The 19,129-nt window shown below is 45.1% G+C and overlaps 1 protein-coding gene across 6 annotated transcripts in view; it reads left to right on the top strand.

The window, feature by feature from the left end:
* LOC115162000 (nesprin-1) overlaps nt 1-19,129 on the top strand; it is a 163,333-nt gene that overhangs the window by 133,887 nt on the left and 10,317 nt on the right. For all 6 annotated transcript variants that reach the window (XM_029712888.1, XM_029712889.1, XM_029712891.1 and 3 more), the window contains 23 exons: nt 60-215; nt 436-591; nt 865-1,035; nt 1,188-1,321; nt 1,576-1,780; nt 2,046-2,228; nt 2,465-2,611; nt 2,906-3,060; nt 3,341-3,488; nt 4,108-4,202; nt 4,575-4,806; nt 5,533-5,727; nt 6,394-6,519; nt 8,168-8,323; nt 9,464-9,622; nt 9,983-10,149; nt 10,486-10,648; nt 12,614-12,801; nt 12,984-13,134; nt 16,607-16,789; nt 17,138-17,275; nt 17,538-17,729; nt 17,841-18,165. In XM_029712888.1, the coding sequence (XP_029568748.1) occupies nt 60-215; nt 436-591; nt 865-1,035; nt 1,188-1,321; nt 1,576-1,780; nt 2,046-2,228; nt 2,465-2,611; nt 2,906-3,060; nt 3,341-3,488; nt 4,108-4,202; nt 4,575-4,806; nt 5,533-5,727; nt 6,394-6,519; nt 8,168-8,323; nt 9,464-9,622; nt 9,983-10,149; nt 10,486-10,648; nt 12,614-12,801; nt 12,984-13,134; nt 16,607-16,789; nt 17,138-17,275; nt 17,538-17,729; nt 17,841-18,165 (3,925 nt within the window). The remainder of the gene's footprint in view (nt 1-59; nt 216-435; nt 592-864; nt 1,036-1,187; nt 1,322-1,575; nt 1,781-2,045; nt 2,229-2,464; nt 2,612-2,905; nt 3,061-3,340; nt 3,489-4,107; nt 4,203-4,574; nt 4,807-5,532; nt 5,728-6,393; nt 6,520-8,167; nt 8,324-9,463; nt 9,623-9,982; nt 10,150-10,485; nt 10,649-12,613; nt 12,802-12,983; nt 13,135-16,606; nt 16,790-17,137; nt 17,276-17,537; nt 17,730-17,840; nt 18,166-19,129) is intronic.

Below are 19,129 nucleotides of genomic sequence, written 5' to 3'. Positions count from 1 at the left end.
CAGGGATTATTTAATTGTCTCAGTACATAATGTGACTCTGTGCTGTGTTGCGTGGTCAGGTCCAGTTCCTGGAGACTCTGCTGGAGGCCTGGTTGAACTATGAGAACAACATACAGGGCCTGAAGACCTGGCTGCTCACTCAGGAGGAGAGGCTGAAGAGGAAACCCAGGATAGAGGACCTAACCTCCGTACAGAACGCTCTCAATGACTGCCAGGTAGGAACATTCGCTGCACTTTGTATTGATTTATTAGATAAATCTTGTTTTTGCACATTTACAGTATATTATGTCTTTGGGTTTCAATTTGGTTGTGCATTTTTTTAAATGAAGAATCTTGATCTTTGTGATGTTGATTGTAACTGCTCTCTGCTCCCTGATAGTAGTTTAACTACTAAATAAGTAGATGCTCTGCTCTCTCTTTCCACTGCTTCTGCAGGAGATGGAAGAGAAGGTGAAGGAGAAGGAGAGTGAGGTGGAGCGGGTGGAGGAGCAGGCCTGTGCCCTCATCCAGAACAAGACCGACGAGGCCTGCGCTGTCGTCATGGAGACGCTCCAAGCTGTCAATCACACCTGGGCTAACCTGGACCACCTGGTAGGCGGAACTATTTTATGGAGTGTAAATAATGTATTATTGGTCTGTGAGTTGTATGAGAGGTGTGATAATCACAGATGTAACCCACTAAGTACCCCATACTCACCTATAACTGCACACTCAGCTACTGCCCCATTATAACTACCCTTCACTCACTATGATGATCTCCTGTTGCAGAAGAGCACTAAACACAACTGAAAAATGTATTAAGCTCCGTGGACTACTTTTTAAGTGTAAACCTTATTGTTCTACTCCGTCTCTGCTCCACGCCAGATCGGCCAGCTGAAGATCAGCCTCGTGTCAGTGCTGGACCAGTGGAGTCTGTACAAGTTGTCCTCAGAGGAGATGAATGGCTACCTGATGGAGGGGAGGTACTCTGTGTCCCGTTTCCGCCTCCTCACCGGCTCCCTGGAGGCTGTACATCTCCAGGTGGAGAGTCTCCAGGTAATACCAGTATGAACAGGCATCACAGGCTTTTTACAAATGTATTTTTGTCTACCCTGTAACCCAACACTTCTACATCTTGGAGGGAGAGTGGAGGAGTGCACACTTCAGGATAAATTTGGGCTAATGTGTTTGTGACTTGTGTTGTGTAGAGCCTACAGGAGGAACTGGAGAAGCAGGAGGGCAGTCTGAGGAAGTTTGGCTCTGTGACACACCAGCTGCTGAAGGAGTGCCACCCGTCTGTGTCCGACTCCCTCAACAAAACCCTGAAGGACGTCAACGCTAGGTTTGTTTGTTTATTTGAATCACTTTAAGACCACAATGGGGGCATATCTTCCAACAGTCCATGAGTGGGTGAGAACCATGCCTTTTAAGTCTTCAGGTCTCAGGCAAGGTCATGTGATCATCGTTCCAAACCACCTGCATTGTGCTCAGGTGGAGCAGCCTCATCCATGATCAGTTGATCCAACAACAATAAGATTTTATTGATCCATGATCCATTGATCCAAGATGTGGATCATCAATGTATGTTGTGTCCAGGTGGAGCAGTCTTCTGGAAGAGATCTCAGAGCGTCTGAGGAGCAGTAAAGCCCTGCTACAGCTGTGGCAGCACTACAAGGAGCTGTATGGAAAGAGCAGCTCCAGTGTCCAGCTACAAGAGGAGCAGGCTGACCGACTCCTGGAGACCGCCTGCACCAAGGACATCACAGACGAGGAGGTCTCCACCTGGATCCAAGACTGCAGCGTGAGTAGGAACGGTGTTGGATTGACCGTTTTACACACGCACAGGACTCAGCACGGAGCTATATACTGTCATCTTCTATTAAGGCCTTTTTGCTTATATGGCCTACTATGAAAAGAAGTGATGGAACACTTGAATCAGATGTACGTTTCAGGGTTTAATGCGCTAAGCTTTCGGTCAACAATGATCCTTGTCAGAAAACTAAATGACATTTGGTCATATTACTTTGTGATGATAGATGTGTTGGTGTATGGTGGTGTTTCTCCAGGAGTTGCTTCGTTCCCAGGCTCCAGTGAAGGCATCTCTACAGGTTATTCAGGAGCTAGGAGATCAGCTGAAGCAACAGGTGGACACCTCCGCAGCGTCTGCCGTCCAGACAGACCACCTCTCTCTGACCCAGCGCCTGGTCACTGTGGAGCAGGCCCTCAGCAGACAGCTCACTACACTACAGGTACAGGGGGAATATAGGACTAGATTCACCTGATATATTTTACCAGTTGCTTACTCTATGATCCCAAAGACCTTGAGACATTAGTGTAACCTCATGCTACTGAGATCTTCTAAAGAATGTACTTTTCAGTTGCTTCATTGGCCATTGGTTCATGCCTTTTGACCAGGGATCCCTTGAACAGTGTATGTATATCTTAATGGGATAATTGAATAAATACATCTCTTGTTGTCCTGCAGATGGGAGTCCAGGACTATGAGACCTTCAATGAACAGCTGGGTTCCTTAGGTCGCTGGATGGTGGAGGGAGAAGAGGCTTTGAAGGTCCAGGATCCCAACGGTTCTTCTGACCTGTCCATCATCCAGGACCGAATGGAGGAACTCAAGGTAAGTCACTGTGATCTACAGTATCTAGCCACAATACTTTATATGACTGATTTCTCAATTAATTTCCTTGTTTCCTTTTCTCATCTTCACTGATTGGAAAAGACTTGACAGGTGAAAACAACATGGTGGAAACTCATTAGGCTAACCTTTACATGGTCCGTTCTTTCATATCAGAGCAATGAAGGAGAGAAAACAAGGAGAGGATGGATTTTTAGACAATTGAGAAAGAGGCAGTGTCTTAAGGAAGTGTTGATGTTATTGAGAGACTTCTGTTCTGTGCTGTTCCCCCTACAGAGACAGATCTTGAGATTCAGTAGCATGGCTCATGACCTGGAGCGTCTCAACGAGCTGGGCTACAGGCTTCCTCTCAACGACATTGAGATCAAACGCATGCAAAACCTTAACCGTAGCTGGTCTGCAGCCAACGCCCAAACCACTGAGAGATTCAGGTAAGGCAGAAAGCTGAAGTTCATGAAAAACTTTGATCACATGAAATAACTTCAAAAACTTTTTCAAAGAGATTAAGGTCAACTCAGTAAATATTTTGATGACATTGGGCAGGTATTTTGACTGTGTGCTTAACTAGAATTTTGTCTCCCATTGACGTCAATTAATGATTTAAGCGAAAGTCCGAATTGCGCCCCTTATTTCAACTCTGAATCGGGCCCTGAGTTATTTCAATTACTTGGTTTTTGGGTCTGATATTTTCGGTTGTTGGTCTCTCCTCAGCAAACTGCAGTCATTCCTGCTGCAGCAGCAGACGTTCCTGGAGAAGTGTGAGACGTGGATGGAGTTCCTGGTACAGACAGAGGAGAAGCTGGCCGTGGAGATCTCTGGGAACTACGAGAGGCTGACGGAGCAGCAGAGAGCGCACAAAGTAGGTGGAGAATGTCCTACTAGAAACATAACCCAGTAGTGAACCCAGGGGGAAATGATGACGTCATCCCAGATTACAACTAGTTCTGAACCAGTTCTGGTTGTGATCTGGTTGTAGCCCTTTCCTGCAGTCAACTTACCAAATCTCCCTCTAGTGGCCCCATGGGTGGAATGTTATTCATATTTTTCATAATTTTATAATGAATTTAAAAAAATGTCAACACTGATAATCCTGTGTATCTATGTCAAACGGTTTTGTTATATTTCAGTCTTCTGTGCTCCATATAAAGTACAGTTCTGGAATGCAAACTCCAAATGTAATACATTTCAACTCTATGTCTGACATGGTACAGGTATCTTCTTTTTTTAAAGCCCATAACCATGTGTGTGAGGTGTATACTTTGGTTTCAAAGTAGATTTGTTTAAGACTATGTGACCCTGATTTAGCCCACTGCAGTTAAAGGGATAATTACATCATTTCAACCAGTTTTGCGTGCTGGGATTTGGGACGTCTGGATTCCATAGAGTCATCATGACTGCTATAATGCAATAATTACTGTTATGTCACTTCCCAAGATGCTCTTACTCTGATCTGAAATCTGAATGTGTTTTCTCCACAGCTATTTCAGGCTGAGATGTTCAGCCGTCAGCAGATCCTCCACTCTATAATCAGTGATGGCCAGAGGATGCTGGCTCAGGGACAGGTGGATGACAGGTACAATACACTGCCTCATTTTGTAAAGTGTGTTGATACACATATCATGACACTCATATGATGCACTTAAAATAACTTGACTTATCTTGATGTATACTTGGCTCGTATCATTCACAAAGCTGTAGATGAGTGCCTTGGTAGAAACGTGATCATCCTTGTCTGCTTTGTATGAGTCCTCTACAGCAGGTTCCAGGGTTCATAATCAAACCTTGATGATGAGTGGATTATTTTCATCAGCTGTGTAGTGCTAGGGCAAAAAACAAAAAGTGCACCCAGAGAAGGCCCCAGGACCTAGTTTGGGAAACCCTGGTGTACAGTATATCCATCTAATCCAGTCCTTATCTTACTGTAAATGTCCTCTCTCTCCTGCAGGGATGAATTCAACCTGAAGTTGTCGCTGTTGAGTAACCAGTGGCAGGGCGTGGTGCGTCGCGCCCAGCAAAGGCAGGGTGTCATCGACAGCCTGATCCGCCAGTGGCAACGTTACAGGGATATGTCAGAGAAGCTGAGGAAATGGCTAGTGGTCTCACACCCCGCCGAGGCCCTACTGGCTGGGGTGCCCGTACCCCTGCAGCAGGCCAGATCCATGCTGGACGCAGTTCAGGTATTTTAGGCTCAACTAACTCTGATGACCTCTTGACCCTAGCTAGCTATCTTCTTCTTGGTGATATAAAACTTGTGACTATTTATACCAAAACTCACTCTCTCCGACGACTGTGTCGAATGGGACTACCTTTTTTCACCCTGCACAAATATGACTTTGGAGATGGAGAGATATTTAATGGATAACAGTATTGTACTTATCCTCAAATGGCAATATCCTCACCCTTTCAGCTGTACCGAGGAACAAGGCAAGGCTGACACCTATCACCTTTATTGTTTGCTATCACCAGAGAGCCATTGATAAGGGTTAGAGTTAGGGTCAGGGTTATGCTGTAATTATTCTGATATTCCTATGTCTCTGTTATCCCAGTTGAAGGATAAGGTTCTGTAGGGGCAGCAGGGCAGTGATATTCAAAGTCAGTAAATGTAATGAATTGAAGGTTATTTGTTCATGTAAAATTGAAATGTGTTTTAAGGGTGTGTCATTAGATATCGGCCGGGGTGGGGTCGCCAGAAATTCTGGCAAAAAAAATAGGGTCCCTGCTGAAAACATTTAAATATCACTGAGTTAGGGTCAGGATTACGTTCTAACTGTCCTGCCTCTGTGTTCCTCCAGCTGAAAGAGAAGGTCCTACAGCGGCAGCAGGGCTCTAACATCCTGACGGTGGATGGTTAGGGTCAGTGTTAATGCTATGTGCTGACTTTCCAGTATCCCCTGTTATCCCAGATAAAGGAGAAGGTCCTACAGCGACAGCAGGGCTCTTACATCCTGACAGTAGAAGCTGGGAAGCAGCTGCTCCTATCTGCAGACAGCAGGGCAGAGGTATCTCTGCAGGGAGAGGTCACAGACATCCAGGACCGCTGGAGACACGCCACCATCTGCCTGGAGGAACAGAGACGTGAGCTGGACAACCTGATGAAGGTACACTGCACCAAACTGTACCTTTAAACACATCTCTAGCTGTACCTTTAAACATACCTTTAGCTGTACCTTTAAGCATACCTTTTCCTGGTTGCTAAAATTCTAATAGTTTGCCTAATTTCAGTTTATGTGACAAAACAAGCAAAGTGTGGTGTAGAGAATCATTGTAAAACTCTGTGAAATATATTTTAAGTAACCAAAAATATTGTATTTTCAGCTGTTTGAAGCTAGTGTGTAAAACCACACATAGAACAGATCTATAACTTCTTACTTGCTTTCAATGAGAATAACAGATCTATAACTCACATTTCTATATGAATTTGGTCAGGTCACCACAAACAGTTACATATTGTACCTTTAAACACACCTTTCGCTGTACCTTTAAACACACCTTTAGCTGTTCCTTTAAACACACCTTTAGCTGTTCCTTTAAACACACCTTTAGCTGTACCTTTAAACACACCTTTAGCTGTACCTTTAAACACACCTTTAGCTGTTCCTTTAAACACACCTTTAGCTGTACCTTTAAACACACCTTTAGCTGTACCTTTAAACACACCTTTTGCTGCACCTTTGATTGATTTATTGATGTATTGATTGATTGATTGATACCTAATTGTGAACACAATAACGTGGTGACACATTGTGCCTGTATGTCATCTACAGGACTGGGAGACATGTGAGAGAGGCATCGAGGGTTCTCTGGAGAAGCTGAGGGAGTTCAAACGGCAGTTCTCTCAGCCCCTCCCTAATCACCACGAGGACTTGCAAGCTGAACAGATGCGATGCACGGTAACTTTAGATCTGCAACCTGCTCAATACAGCTCATGGAGACACATACTGAATTGACTCATATACCATCTAACATAATACATTTTATTTGTGTTTATTTTGCCTTTATTTTAACAGGGAGACCAAGCTCTATCCATGAGACCAAGGTCTCTTTCGCAATGGAGCCATGCATGCAAACAATTGACAAAATACAAGAGAATAGTACCATGTTTTTCCTTCACTCAGAATCACCTTTATCCGCCAAGTACATTTACATGTACCGTGAATTTGAACTGGTGAAGTGGTGCTGACATCGCCTTACAATAAGCAGAATACACAGACAGAATATAGACAAAAGAATGTACACTTAATCTGCTGATCACGGCGGCCTGTCACTCCAATGACCTACACTACCATTCAAAAGTGGGGTCACTTAGAAACGTCCTCAACTGGCAGCTTCATTAAATAGTACCCGCAAAACACCAGTCTCAACATCAACAGTGTAGAGGCGACTCCGAGATGCTGGCCTTCTAGGCAGAGTTGCAAAGAAAAAGCCATATCTCAGACTGGCCAATAAAAGGAAAAGATAAGATTGGCAAAGAACACAGACACTGGACAGAGGAACTCTGCCTAGAAGGCCAGCATCCCGGAGTCGCCTCTTCACTGTTGATGTTGAGACTGGTGTTTTGCGGGTACTATTTAATGAAGCTGCCAGTTGAGGACTTGTGCGGCGTCTGTTTCTCAAACTAGACACTCTAATGTACTTGTCCACTTGCTCAGTTGTGCACCGGGGCCTCCCGCTCCTCTTTCTATTCTGGTTAGTGCCAGTTTGGCGCTGTTCTGTGAAGGGAGTAGTCCACAGCATTGTATGAGATCTTCAGTTTCTTGGCAATTTCTCGCATGGAATAGCCTTCATTTCTCAGAACAAGAATAGACTGACGAGTTTCAGAAGAAAGTTCTTTGTTTCTGGCCATTTTGAGCCTGTAATCGAACCCACAAATGCTGATGCTCCACATGCTCAACTAGTCTAAAGGCCCGTTTTAATCCTTCTTTAATCAGAACAACCGTTTTCAGCTGTGCTAACATAATTGCAAAAGGGTTTTCTAATGATCAATTAGCCTTTTAAAATGATAAACTTGGATTAGCTAACACAACATGCCATTGGAACACAGGAGTGATGGTTGCTGATAATGGGCCTCTGTACGCCTATGTAGATATTCCATAAAAAATCTGCCGTTTCCAGCTACAATAGTCATTTACAACATTATTTACAACATCATAAATACATGTCTACATTGTATTTCTGATCAATTTGATGTTATTTTAATGGACAAAAAATGTACTTTTCTTTGAAAAACAAGGACATTTCTAAGTGACCCCAAACTTTTGAACTGTAGTGTACCTATTATGTCTATCACATGTTCAGTACTGGAGAGAGCAGTAAACAGCTCCTGACATCCGCGGGGAATGTTGAAGGAATGTTGAAGGAATGTCGTGATGTAATAAGATCAAACCCATTGAGGTGCCAATTGAGTTTTTCTGTAATTACATCAGTTAAATATGCCTCCAAACCAAGGTGTTCTGCATCTGCTAAGGTCATTACGGCTAAGAATAAACCTGCTTTAGGTCAACGAAAGTAGCTGATAACATTCTCTTCTCCCATGACCAGGACTTGGAGAAGACGGTTGACGGCTGGACAGAAGACCTAGCCCACCTGACGGTGCTGAGGGAGTCCCTGTCTAGCTACATCAGTGCTGAGGACCTGTCTGTTCTACAGGAACGCATGGAGCTGCTGCACCGCCAGTGGGAGGAGATCTGTCACCAGGTACTGTATGGCTGTTGAATATGTTGCTGTACAGTGTACTGCTGCCAGCATGGCAGCACGGTTTGAATCCAGCCCACTGCTCTTTCAGCACTCTCTCTCCTACCTTTCATGTCTATTTCTCTGTATCAAATCAACACACATACAAGTAAATATATGTTCATGTGAGGAGAAGCAGTCTCTGACACAATACAGATCCTGTATCTTAATTTGAGATGGTTCCACACAACAGGACAATAATCCTGCAGCAAAAGGAAATGTATATTGTTATGTGAATTATAATTAACAATAATTTTTTTATAGGGGTTGATACAATCAAGTCTGACATTTTCAAGTGGAGATTACAAACTTTAGAAGCCTTTTTATACCTCGAATGCACTACAAGTTTGCATTTCTTGATGTGCAGGAAAATTCCTTCAGCAACAGGATGATCAAATTAAGATACAGCATCTGTAGGTGGCGTGTCATCAGTCTGGCAACAGAGACTAGAGCAGTCATTTTAAGTTGTAATGACATGTGGTCCCATGCTCCACTACATACAGTAGGACCAGGGTAAATCTTTCAGGCTTGCACTGACTAAATTGTGGAATTTTAGTAATTTAGCAGACACTTATCCAGAGCAACTATGGTTAAGTGCCTTGCTCAAGGGCGCATCAACAGATGTTTCACCTAGTTGCAAGAGAGTTGGCAAGAGAGCAGAAATAGATCTGGCATCCAGGCTCTGCACTAGGCCGTATGCAAATGTGGGAAAGGGGCATGCGTGTAACTAAGTCTGAGGTAGAGAGAAACCTCAATACAAAACAGTGCAGGATGCCTCCCCCTTCAAACAACATCCAGTGTTGTATATGAGTATGTTGACCAGAGATCAGATAGTGACAGGAAACACTGTGCTAGATCTATTACGTCAAGCAACACCTCTAGACATCTACTGCTGCATTACCTCTTCATTGCAGTTCTGCTAAATCTATGCATATTACCTAGTACCGGTAGTTGTGTATGTTTATTTTTTATGGGGAAAAGTTTTTTCTTTATCTGTGCAGCTAACAATTATCCTTACCATGGTGAATTACTCATAAATGAGTATATGTATTTACAACGTGTGAGTTTCCATGTATCTGTCTTGCTGTCTCTCGCTCTCCATAGCTATCCCTGCGGCAGCAGCAGGTGGGTGAGAAGCTGAATGAGTGGGCTGTATTTAAGGAGAAGAACAGGGAGCTCTGTGATTGGCTTACCCAAATGGAGAGCAAGGTCTCCCAGAACGGAGACGTCAGAATTGAGGAGATGATCGAGAAGCTACGCAAGGTAAACACCAACAGAAACTTAACCTACAGTATACATAACTTTTCATTCATGTTTTAGTTTTAGACAGATATCCCATTGAACTGTACTACTGTACTCGACTCTGATCTACTGTACTCTACTCTGTTATACTCTACTCTGATCTACTGTACTCTACTCTGATCTACTGTACTCTACTCTGTTATACTCTACTCTGATCTACTCTACTCTAGGAATACAGGCTTGTGTTATAATTTGTTGTGGCAGTTGATCGTTCTTTCAATAGTATTTCATTCCAAATATAACAGTTTTCCCCCGGGTCTGACTACTGTATTTCCGTTGTACTCAAACCGCTCTAAAGTGTATCTATCCCTCCTCTCTCAGGACTACTATGAGGAGATAGCGGTGTCTCAGGAGAACAAGCAGCAGCTGTACCAGCTGGGCGAGAGACTTTCCAAGGCCAGCCATGAGACCAAGGCATCTGAGATAGAACACAAACTCAGCATGGTGGGCGAGCGCTGGCAACACCTACTGGACCTCATCGGAGCCAGGTAAGGATACTACGGCTGTGTGTGTGTGGGAAAGGAAGTACATGGATACACTGTACACACACTTGTGTCCCAAAGGGCCATTGGCATTAATGTTTGCTTTGATGCAACCTTTTTCTTGGCTGTCAGAAACACTCTGGCTTTCTCAGTGTACGGTACTTGGCACAATCTGTATTCAATGTGACTTCTTGGTTAAATTAAATAAAAACAATGAGTGGAAAGAAGCGATTTTAATGACGTTGTTAATTGTTTATTAATTGTCTTTAGGTGCTTTATCACCAGGAATCTACTGCGTTGTGTATGTTTTTCTAAAACAACTATTATGTATCCCACTGGCAGATTGAAGAAGCTGAGGGAGACTCTGGTGGCAGTGCAGCAGCTGGATAAGAACATGATTAGTCTGCGGTCCTGGCTGACCCACATAGAGACTGAACTGTCCAGACCCGTCCTATACGACACCTGTGACTCCCAGGAGATACAGCGGAAACTGGACCTGCAGCAGGTAAATACTGTGTCAGTAGCCTGGGGGTCTGTTTATGTTGTCTCACCAACTCCTATAGTCATTGTCAGTGCAACGGTCATACAGATGTAGTATCTTCATTTGAGACAGATTTCTACAGCAGGAAAATAATTCTGCAGCAACAGCAAATGTCAATTATTATGTGGATTGTTATTAATTTTTGTTATACATTTTTGTAGGGGTTGATACATTTTTCATTAGGGCAAATTAAGTCTGACATTTTAGAGTGCAAATTATAGACTTTAGAAGCCTTTTTGAACCTTGAACACACTACAAGTTCTCATTTCCTGCTGTGCAGGAACATTCCTAGCATCAAAAGAGTGATCAAATTAGATCCTACTGTACATCTGTAGCAGTTGGTAAGACATCACAAACAGACCTGGGACCACCAGGCTACCTCATCAGTGGGCTGTGGGTACTTTGAAACACATTGCAGCGTACTCCCCCTGGTATAGCTATTGATACTTGAAAAGGAAGAGCCGCACACTCTAGGAGCTCAGATGCATTCATTTAATAACCTAATAACCAACGGTTCGACAGACAAGCTGTCTTCATCAGGGTATAATGACAAACACTGCAGGTCACTAGTTTAGACAGACAAGCTGTCTTCATCAAGGTATAATGACAAACACTGCAGGTCACTAGTTTAAATCAAATCAAATCAAATCAAATTTATTTATATAGCCCTTCGTACATCAGCTGAAATCTCAAAGTGCTGTACAGAAACCCAGCCTAAAACCCCAAACAGCAAGCAATGCATGTGAAAGAAGCACGGTGGCTGGGAAAAACTCCCTAGGAAAAACTCCTGAGAAAGGCCAAAAACCTAGGAAGAAACCTAGAGAGGAACCAGGCTATGAGGGGTGGCCAGTCCTCTTCTGGCTGTGCCGGGTGGATATTATAACAGAACATGGTCAAGATGTTAAAATGTTCGTAAATGACCAGCATGGTCAAATAATAATAATCATAGTAATTGTCGAGGGTGCAACAAGCACGTCCGGTGAACAGGTCAGGGTTCCGTAGCCGCAGGCAGAACAGTTGAAACTGGAGCAGCAGCATGGCCAGGTGGACTGGGGACAGCAAGGAGTCATCATGCCAGGTAGTCCTAGGGCTCAGGTCCTCCGAGAGAAAGAAAGAAAGAAAGAAAGAAAGAAAGAAAGAAAGAAAGAAAGAGAGAATTAGAGAGAGCATATTTACATTCACACAGGACACCGGATAAGACAAGAGAATACTCCAGATGTAACAGACTGACCCTAGCCCCCCGACACATAAACTACTGCAGCATGAATACTGGAGTATTTAGACAGTTTAGACAGACAAGCTGTCTTCATCAAGGTATAATGACAAACACTGCAGGTCACTAGTTTATAAATTGTTAAAGAACACACACAGGTGTCTGTAATCATGGCCGGGTGTGGCCTGATATCATTGGTTAATTCTCAGATATAAGAAGAACATATGAATAAATAGCATATGATAATATATAGAATTTGACTACATAGGCCTACAAACATTTACAATGAATTGCAAAATCACAATAATCACAAGAATGGCTTCAGATCAAAGTCTCCGTCGAGACCGAAGGGAGCAAAGGTTTTTAAGTTAAAGATCCAGGCAGCCTCTCGTTTTAAAAATAAATTGTCAAGGTCACCCCCTCTCCTAGGGAGGGTGACATGTTCTATGTCGATATAACGTAGGGGCGAAATCGAGTGGTTCGCTTCCAAAAAGTGGGCCGCCACTGATACAGCTACATAATCAATAACGGTTGTTTATGTTGATATTTTATTGATCCCTGTTTAGTTCCTAGGAGACAGGCTTATAGAAAGTACAATAGAGGTAGGCTTATTGAAAAGTCTTAGTAGGCTTCTTGATTCTAAAAAAGATTAAGATCAACATCCTCTTTCTGTAACGTAAGATAACATCCTTCCGTCTTTCTCTCCGTCCACCCAGGAGCTTCAGCGTGACATAGAGAAGCACAGCACAGGTGTGGCGTCTGCGTTGAACCTGTGTGAGGTGTTGTTACATGACTGTGACGTCTGTACCACGGACACAGAGTGTGATTCCATCCAGCAGACCACCAGGAACCTGGACCGCCGCTGGAGGAACATCTGTGCCCTGTCCATGGAGAGGAGGCTCAAGTAAGAGACACGCTAAATTTAGGATTTAGGCCCTGTAGTTTCTAAAGTAGTCTGAATTTTTACTTTCAAGACTATCAACAAGTGCAGTAATGTAATTCTTGGTTTGGTATATTTGGAAACATGTACTTGTGATATAGGCTCTCACCACAACTTAAGCTGTCCATATCGTTTTAACTTGTAAGGATTGAAGAGACATGGCGTTTATGGCAGAAGTTCTTAGAAGACTTTATGCGTTTTGAGGAGTGGCTAGTGACCTCAGAGAAGACCGCTGCTCTACCCAACTCTTCAGGAGTACTGTACACAGTGGCCAAGGAAGAACTCAAGAAGTTTGAGGTACAGACATGCTACTACAGACCACCTAGTCCTAGTTGGATATAACCACTATATTCTCCTTTCATATACAGTACATACAGTGCATTCGGGAAAGTATTCAAACCCATTGACTTTTTCCACATTTTGTTACGTTACAGCCTTATTCTAAAATAGATTACATTTATTTGATCAATCTACACAAAATACCCTATAATGACAAAGCGAATGCAGGTTTTTAGAAACGTTTGCAAATTTATATAAAAAAACAAAAAAAAAAACAGAAATACCTTATTTACATAATGTCATACCCTGATCATAGAGAGCCATTGTTTCTCTATGGTGAAGTAGGTCAGGGCGTGACTGGGGGGGGGTATTCTAGTTTATTGTTTCTATGTGGGGTTGTAGGTTATTATTTCTATGTTGGTGATTTGTATGATTCCCAATTAGAGGCAGCTGTTAATCGTTGTCTCTAATAGGGGATCATATTTAAGTAGTTATTTTTCCCACCTGTGTTTGTGGGATCTTGTTTTTGTGTAGGTGCCTTTTTGAACTTCACTGTCTTCACGTTTCATTTGTTCATTTATTGTTTTTTGTATTTTGCTAAGTTTCACATTATAATGAAGATGTGGAACGCTACTCACGTTGCGCCTTGGTCCAATTATTACGACGATCGTGACAGAAGATCCTACCACAACAGGACCAAGCAGCGTTCCCAGGAGGAGATGGCATCCTGGACTTACGAGGAGATCGAGGACAAAATATCCTGGACTTGGGAGGAGATCATGTCAGGACACGAAAGCATTCCGTGGAAGCAGACGCAGGGAGAGAAGGGAGGACAGCGACGACGCCGGGGTTCGCGGCCACAAAGACAGCCCAAAAGACAGCCCAAATGTATTTTTTTTTGGGGGGGCACACGGGGTCGTCGGCGGAGCCGGGGAGTGAGCCAGTGACAACCTGGGAGGAGATAGAGAGGTGGTCGGTCGACCCAAGGAGAGTACCAGAGCCCGCCTGGGAGTCAATGGAACAGTGCGAGGAGGGATACCGGAGAATGGAGTTGGCGAAGAGTATGCGGCAACGCAGGCGTTTGGAGGAGCATGTCACCAGTCCGGTGCAACTTGTGCCGGTCCCACGCATCAGGCCTCCAGTGCGCCTCCCCAGTCCGGTACGTCCTGTGTCCCCTCCTCGCACTCGCCCTGAAATGCGTGTCCCCAGTCCGGTGCGTCCTGTGCCAGCTCCCCGCACTTGCCGTGCGAGGTGTGTCATCGAACCGGTACCATTGATGCCGGTTCTACGCACCAGGTCTCCAGTGCGCCTCCACAGCCCAGTACGTCTTGTGCCAGCTCCTCGCACTCACTGTGCGAAGTGTGTCATCGAACCGGTACCATTGATGCCGATTCTACGCACCAGGTCTCCAGTGTGCCTCCACAGCCCAGTACGTCCTGTGCCAGCCCCACGCACCAGGCCTTCAGTGCGTCTTCACAGTCCAGAGCTTCCGGCGACGGCTCCTAGTCCAGAGCTTCCGGCGACGGCTCCCAGTCCAGAGCTTCCGGCGACGGCTCCCAGTCCAGAGCTTCCGGCGACGGCTCCCAGTCCAGAGCTTTCGGCGACGGTCCACAGTCCGGAACCTCCTGAGACGGTCCACGGTCCGGAACCTCCGGCAACGGTCAACGGGTCAGAACCTTTTAGCAAGGGTCAACGGTCTGGAGCTTCCAAACCCGGTGTCCAGTCCCGCTCCATGGCAGGAGCATCCTCGGCATCGAGATCCAGTCCAGGCACAGTGTTCAGCCTGGGTCCATGGCTGGATCCCCGGGATGAGCGGTTTCTTCGGCCCGCACCAGAGCCACCACCAAGGATGGTGGATCCGCGAGCTGAGCGGGTTCTTCGTCCCGCACCAGAGCCAAAATTCACCCAACTTATTGTTGGACTCTTGTGAAAGGCTACCCAAAACGTTTGACCCAAGTTAAACAATTTAAATGCAATGCTACCAAATACTAATTGAGTGTATGTACATTTCTGTCCCACTGGGAATGTGATGAAACAAATAAAAGCTGAAATAAATCATTCACTCTGCTATTATTCTGACATTTCACATTCTTAAAATAAAGTGGTGATCCTAACTGGCCTAAGACAGGGAATTTTATTAAATGTCAGGAATTGTGAAAAACTGAGTTTAAATGTATTTGGCTAAGGTGTATGTAAACTTCCAACTTCAACTGTGCCTGTCTATATAAGGTCCCACAGTTGAGTGCATGTCAGAGCAAAAACCAAGCCCTTAGGTTAAAGGAATTGTATGTAGAGCTCAGAGACAGGATTGTGTCGAGGAACAGATCTGGGGAAGGGTACCAAAAAATGTCTGAGACATTGAAGATCTCCAAGAACACAGTGGCCTCCATCATTCTTAAATGGAAGAAGTTTGGAACCACCAGATGGACTCTTGCTAGAGCTGCAGCACTCCACCAATTAGGCCTTTATGGTAGAGTGGCCAGACGGAAACCCTCCTCAGTAGAAGGTACAGGCCAACCCGCTTGGCGTTTGCCAAAAGGCACCTAAAGGACTCTCAGACCATGGGAAACAAGATTATCTCATCTGATGAAACCAAGATTGAACTCTTTGGTCTGAATGCCAAGCGTCATGTCTGGAGGTAACCTGGCACCATCCCTACGGTGAATCGTGGTGGCAGCATCATGCTGTGGGGATGTTTTTCAGTGGCAGGGACTGGGAGACTAGTCAGGATTGAGGAAAAATGAACGGTGCAAAGTACAGAGAGATCCTTGATGAAAACCTTCTCCAGCGGGCTCAGAACCTCAGACTGGGGCGAAGGTTCACCTTCCAACAGGGCAACGACCATAAGCACACAGCCAAGACAACGCAGGAATGGCTTTGGGACAAGTCTCTGAATGTCCTTGAGTGGCCCAGCCAGAGCCTGGACTTGAACACAATCGACCATCTTTGGAGAGACCTGAAAATAACTGTGCAGCGACGCTCCCCATCCAACCTGACAGAGCTTGAGAGGATCTGCAGAGAAGAATGGGAGAAACTCCCCAAATACAGGTGTGCCAAGCTTGTAGCGACATACCCAAGAAGACACGCGGCTGTAATCGCTGCCAAAGGTGCTTCAACAAAGTACTGATTAAAGGGTCTGAATACTTAGGTAGATGTGATATTTTTGATAAATTTGCAAACATTCTAAAAGCCTGTTTTGGCTTTGTCATTATGGGGTATTGTATGTAGATTGATGAGGGGGGAAAAAACAATTTCATACATTTTAGAATAAGGATGTAACGAAACAAAATGTGGAAAAAGTCAAGGGGTCTGAACACTTTCTGAATGCACTTTACATAGACAAAACTCATAACTCATCCCTGAGCAATAAATGTATCAATGAAATGGTCAATGAAATTATCAAGCAGCTTGTCTCTATTTGATTCTAAATGTGTTGGTGATATTTGTGTGTGTGTGTGTGTATGTGTGTGTGTGTGTGTGTGTGTTCCAGGCGTTTCAGTGTCAGGTCCATGAGAGCCTGACCCAGCTGGAGACGATCAATAAACAGTACCGCCGTCTGGCCAGGGAGAACCGCACAGACTCCTCCTGTCGCCTCCGGGAAATGTCCCACGACGGGAACCAGCGCTGGGACAACCTGCAGAAGAGGGTGGCTTCCATCCTCCGCAGGCTCAAGGTACAGAGCCACATCCAGAGTTGGCCTCGTTGAGCAACTGTAGCACAACAGAAAGTTTGGTGTATATAGTCCAATCCCACTGGGCACACACTGGCTGAATCAATGTTGTTTCCACGTCATTTCAATTAAATTACTTTGATCTAACGTAGAATAGACGTTGAATTGATGTCTGTGCCCAGTGGGATTCTACACACCTGAGGGTTGGTACTGCTCACGGAAAGAAACTATACCAGCAAGGAAGTAATTTCATTGGTTCTAGTCGGCAGAATCATGTGGAGTGTCTGCACGAAGTTCCAGTTCTCCTGCTGGAGATGTGTACGCTAAAGCATCTCTTTATGATTTCTCCAGCACTTTATTAATCAGCGTGAGGAGTTTGAGACGGCCAGAGACAGCGTCGTGGTGTGGCTCACTGAGATGGACCTGCAGCTCACCAACATAGAACACTTCTCAGAGTGTGACATCCGAGCCAAGATCAAACAGCTCCGGGTAAGGATGGCCTCTTTACACAAGTGATTATTGTTCTCTCAATATCCTACATATTTTTTCAATTTCTTCAATAACTCGACTATACTATGAATTCTATCAGTAATCATTGAAATAATCACATAATCACTATTTCTGACTGCTATGGAACCGGGTAGCAAAACCATACAAACTCCTACCATGGCTCAACTGTATCCTAACCACCATGTTCCTAAAACACACTGTATTCAGTCTGGCCTCTGCCCCGCTTGTTTTTTATTACCAGGCGTTCCAGCAGGAGATTTCTCTGACCACGGGGAAGGTCAAGCACATCTTCCACCAGGGAGAGGTGCTGCTACAGAAGAGTGAGCCTCTGGACGCTGCTGTTATAGAGGAGGAGCTGGAGGAGCTGCGGAGATACCACCAGGAGGTGTTTGGACGCTTGGAGCGTTACAATAAGAAGCTGATCCGACTACCGGTGAGCCCAGGGATGAGGTCTACTGAGCCCTTGTTCTTTTCATTTTGATGCTGACTGTCTTTTTTGACTGTCTCATAGGTGTACCTTAACTTCCAATCCCTCCTCCTCCAGCTGACAGGAGAAGAGTCCGATGTGTCATTCTCGGACCGGGAGATTGAACTGGATGAACCTGGGGACCTGTCCAGCATTCCCTGGAGTGAACGTCTTGGAGACTCCCCTCTGCCCTCCCTGACTGCCCCCCTCCGTACTGGGGCTGAGCGCTCGGGCAGGGGCACCCCAGCCAGCGTGGACTCCATCCCCCTGGAGTGGGACCATGACTACGACCTGAGAAAGAGGCTGGAGAGTGCCAGCATGGCCCTGGGTCTGGCCTCTGAGCACAGGGAGCACAGAGAGGAGGGGAGCTACCAAGGATCAGCTTCTGCTTCCTCTCTGTCAGGTCAGTGTAGTCTATACCCCTCATCCCTGCACCACTACTGTCAGGTACTAATGATACCAGACCCCTCATCCCTGCACCACTACTGTCAGGTACTAATGATACCAGACCCCTCATCCCTGCACCACTACTGTCAGGTACTAATGTTACCAGACCCCTCATCCCTGCACCACTACTGTCAGGTACTAATGATACCAGACCCCTCATCCCTGCACCACTACTGTCAGGTACTAATGATACCAGACCCCTCATCCCTGCACCACTACTGTCAGGTACTAATGATACCAGACCCCTCATCCCTGCACCACTACTGTCAGGTACTAATGATACCAGACCCCACATCCCTGCACCACTACTGTCAGGTACTAATGATACCAGACCCCTCATCCCTGCACCACTACTGTCAGGTACTAATGTTACCAGACCCCTCATCCCTGCACCACTACTGTCAGGTACTAATGATACCAGACCCCTCATCCCTGCACCACTACTGTCAGGTACTAATGATACCAGACCCCTCACAACTTACTGGCAGGCACTGGGGATAAGATAGCCTCGATCTCAGAGATGTCGTCTGAAGTCATCTGATGATAGGCAACATGCCTTGGTGTGGAAAAATAACTCTCACAGCCTGCTTTCTGCCCTGCTACGAGTTTGGTTTGGTTTTCTCACACGCACACTGAAGCATAACAGCAGGCACCGTTAACTAACAGCACCGCTTTCTAACATTTTGCATTTGATTTGATTTGTTTGGCACGTAGGCTACTGTAGCTAACCTCAAACGGATTTCTTGGGTTGGCATCCTGTGTGTTTTAAAGGCACATGTTGTTGTGGGGAGATGTTTTTGTCTATTGTTTTATTGTGCTAAAAATGTTCTTCGTCCATCGTCTTCTAATTTACGACTGAATGGATAACACAAACTATTAATGATATCTCACAACGTGGATGATAACACAAACTATTAATG

Source organism: Salmo trutta, chromosome 25 (assembly GCF_901001165.1).
Source record: "Salmo trutta chromosome 25, fSalTru1.1, whole genome shotgun sequence".
NCBI lineage: Eukaryota > Metazoa > Chordata > Actinopteri > Salmoniformes > Salmonidae > Salmo > Salmo trutta.
This window is presented reverse-complemented; position numbering and strand designations above follow the sequence as displayed.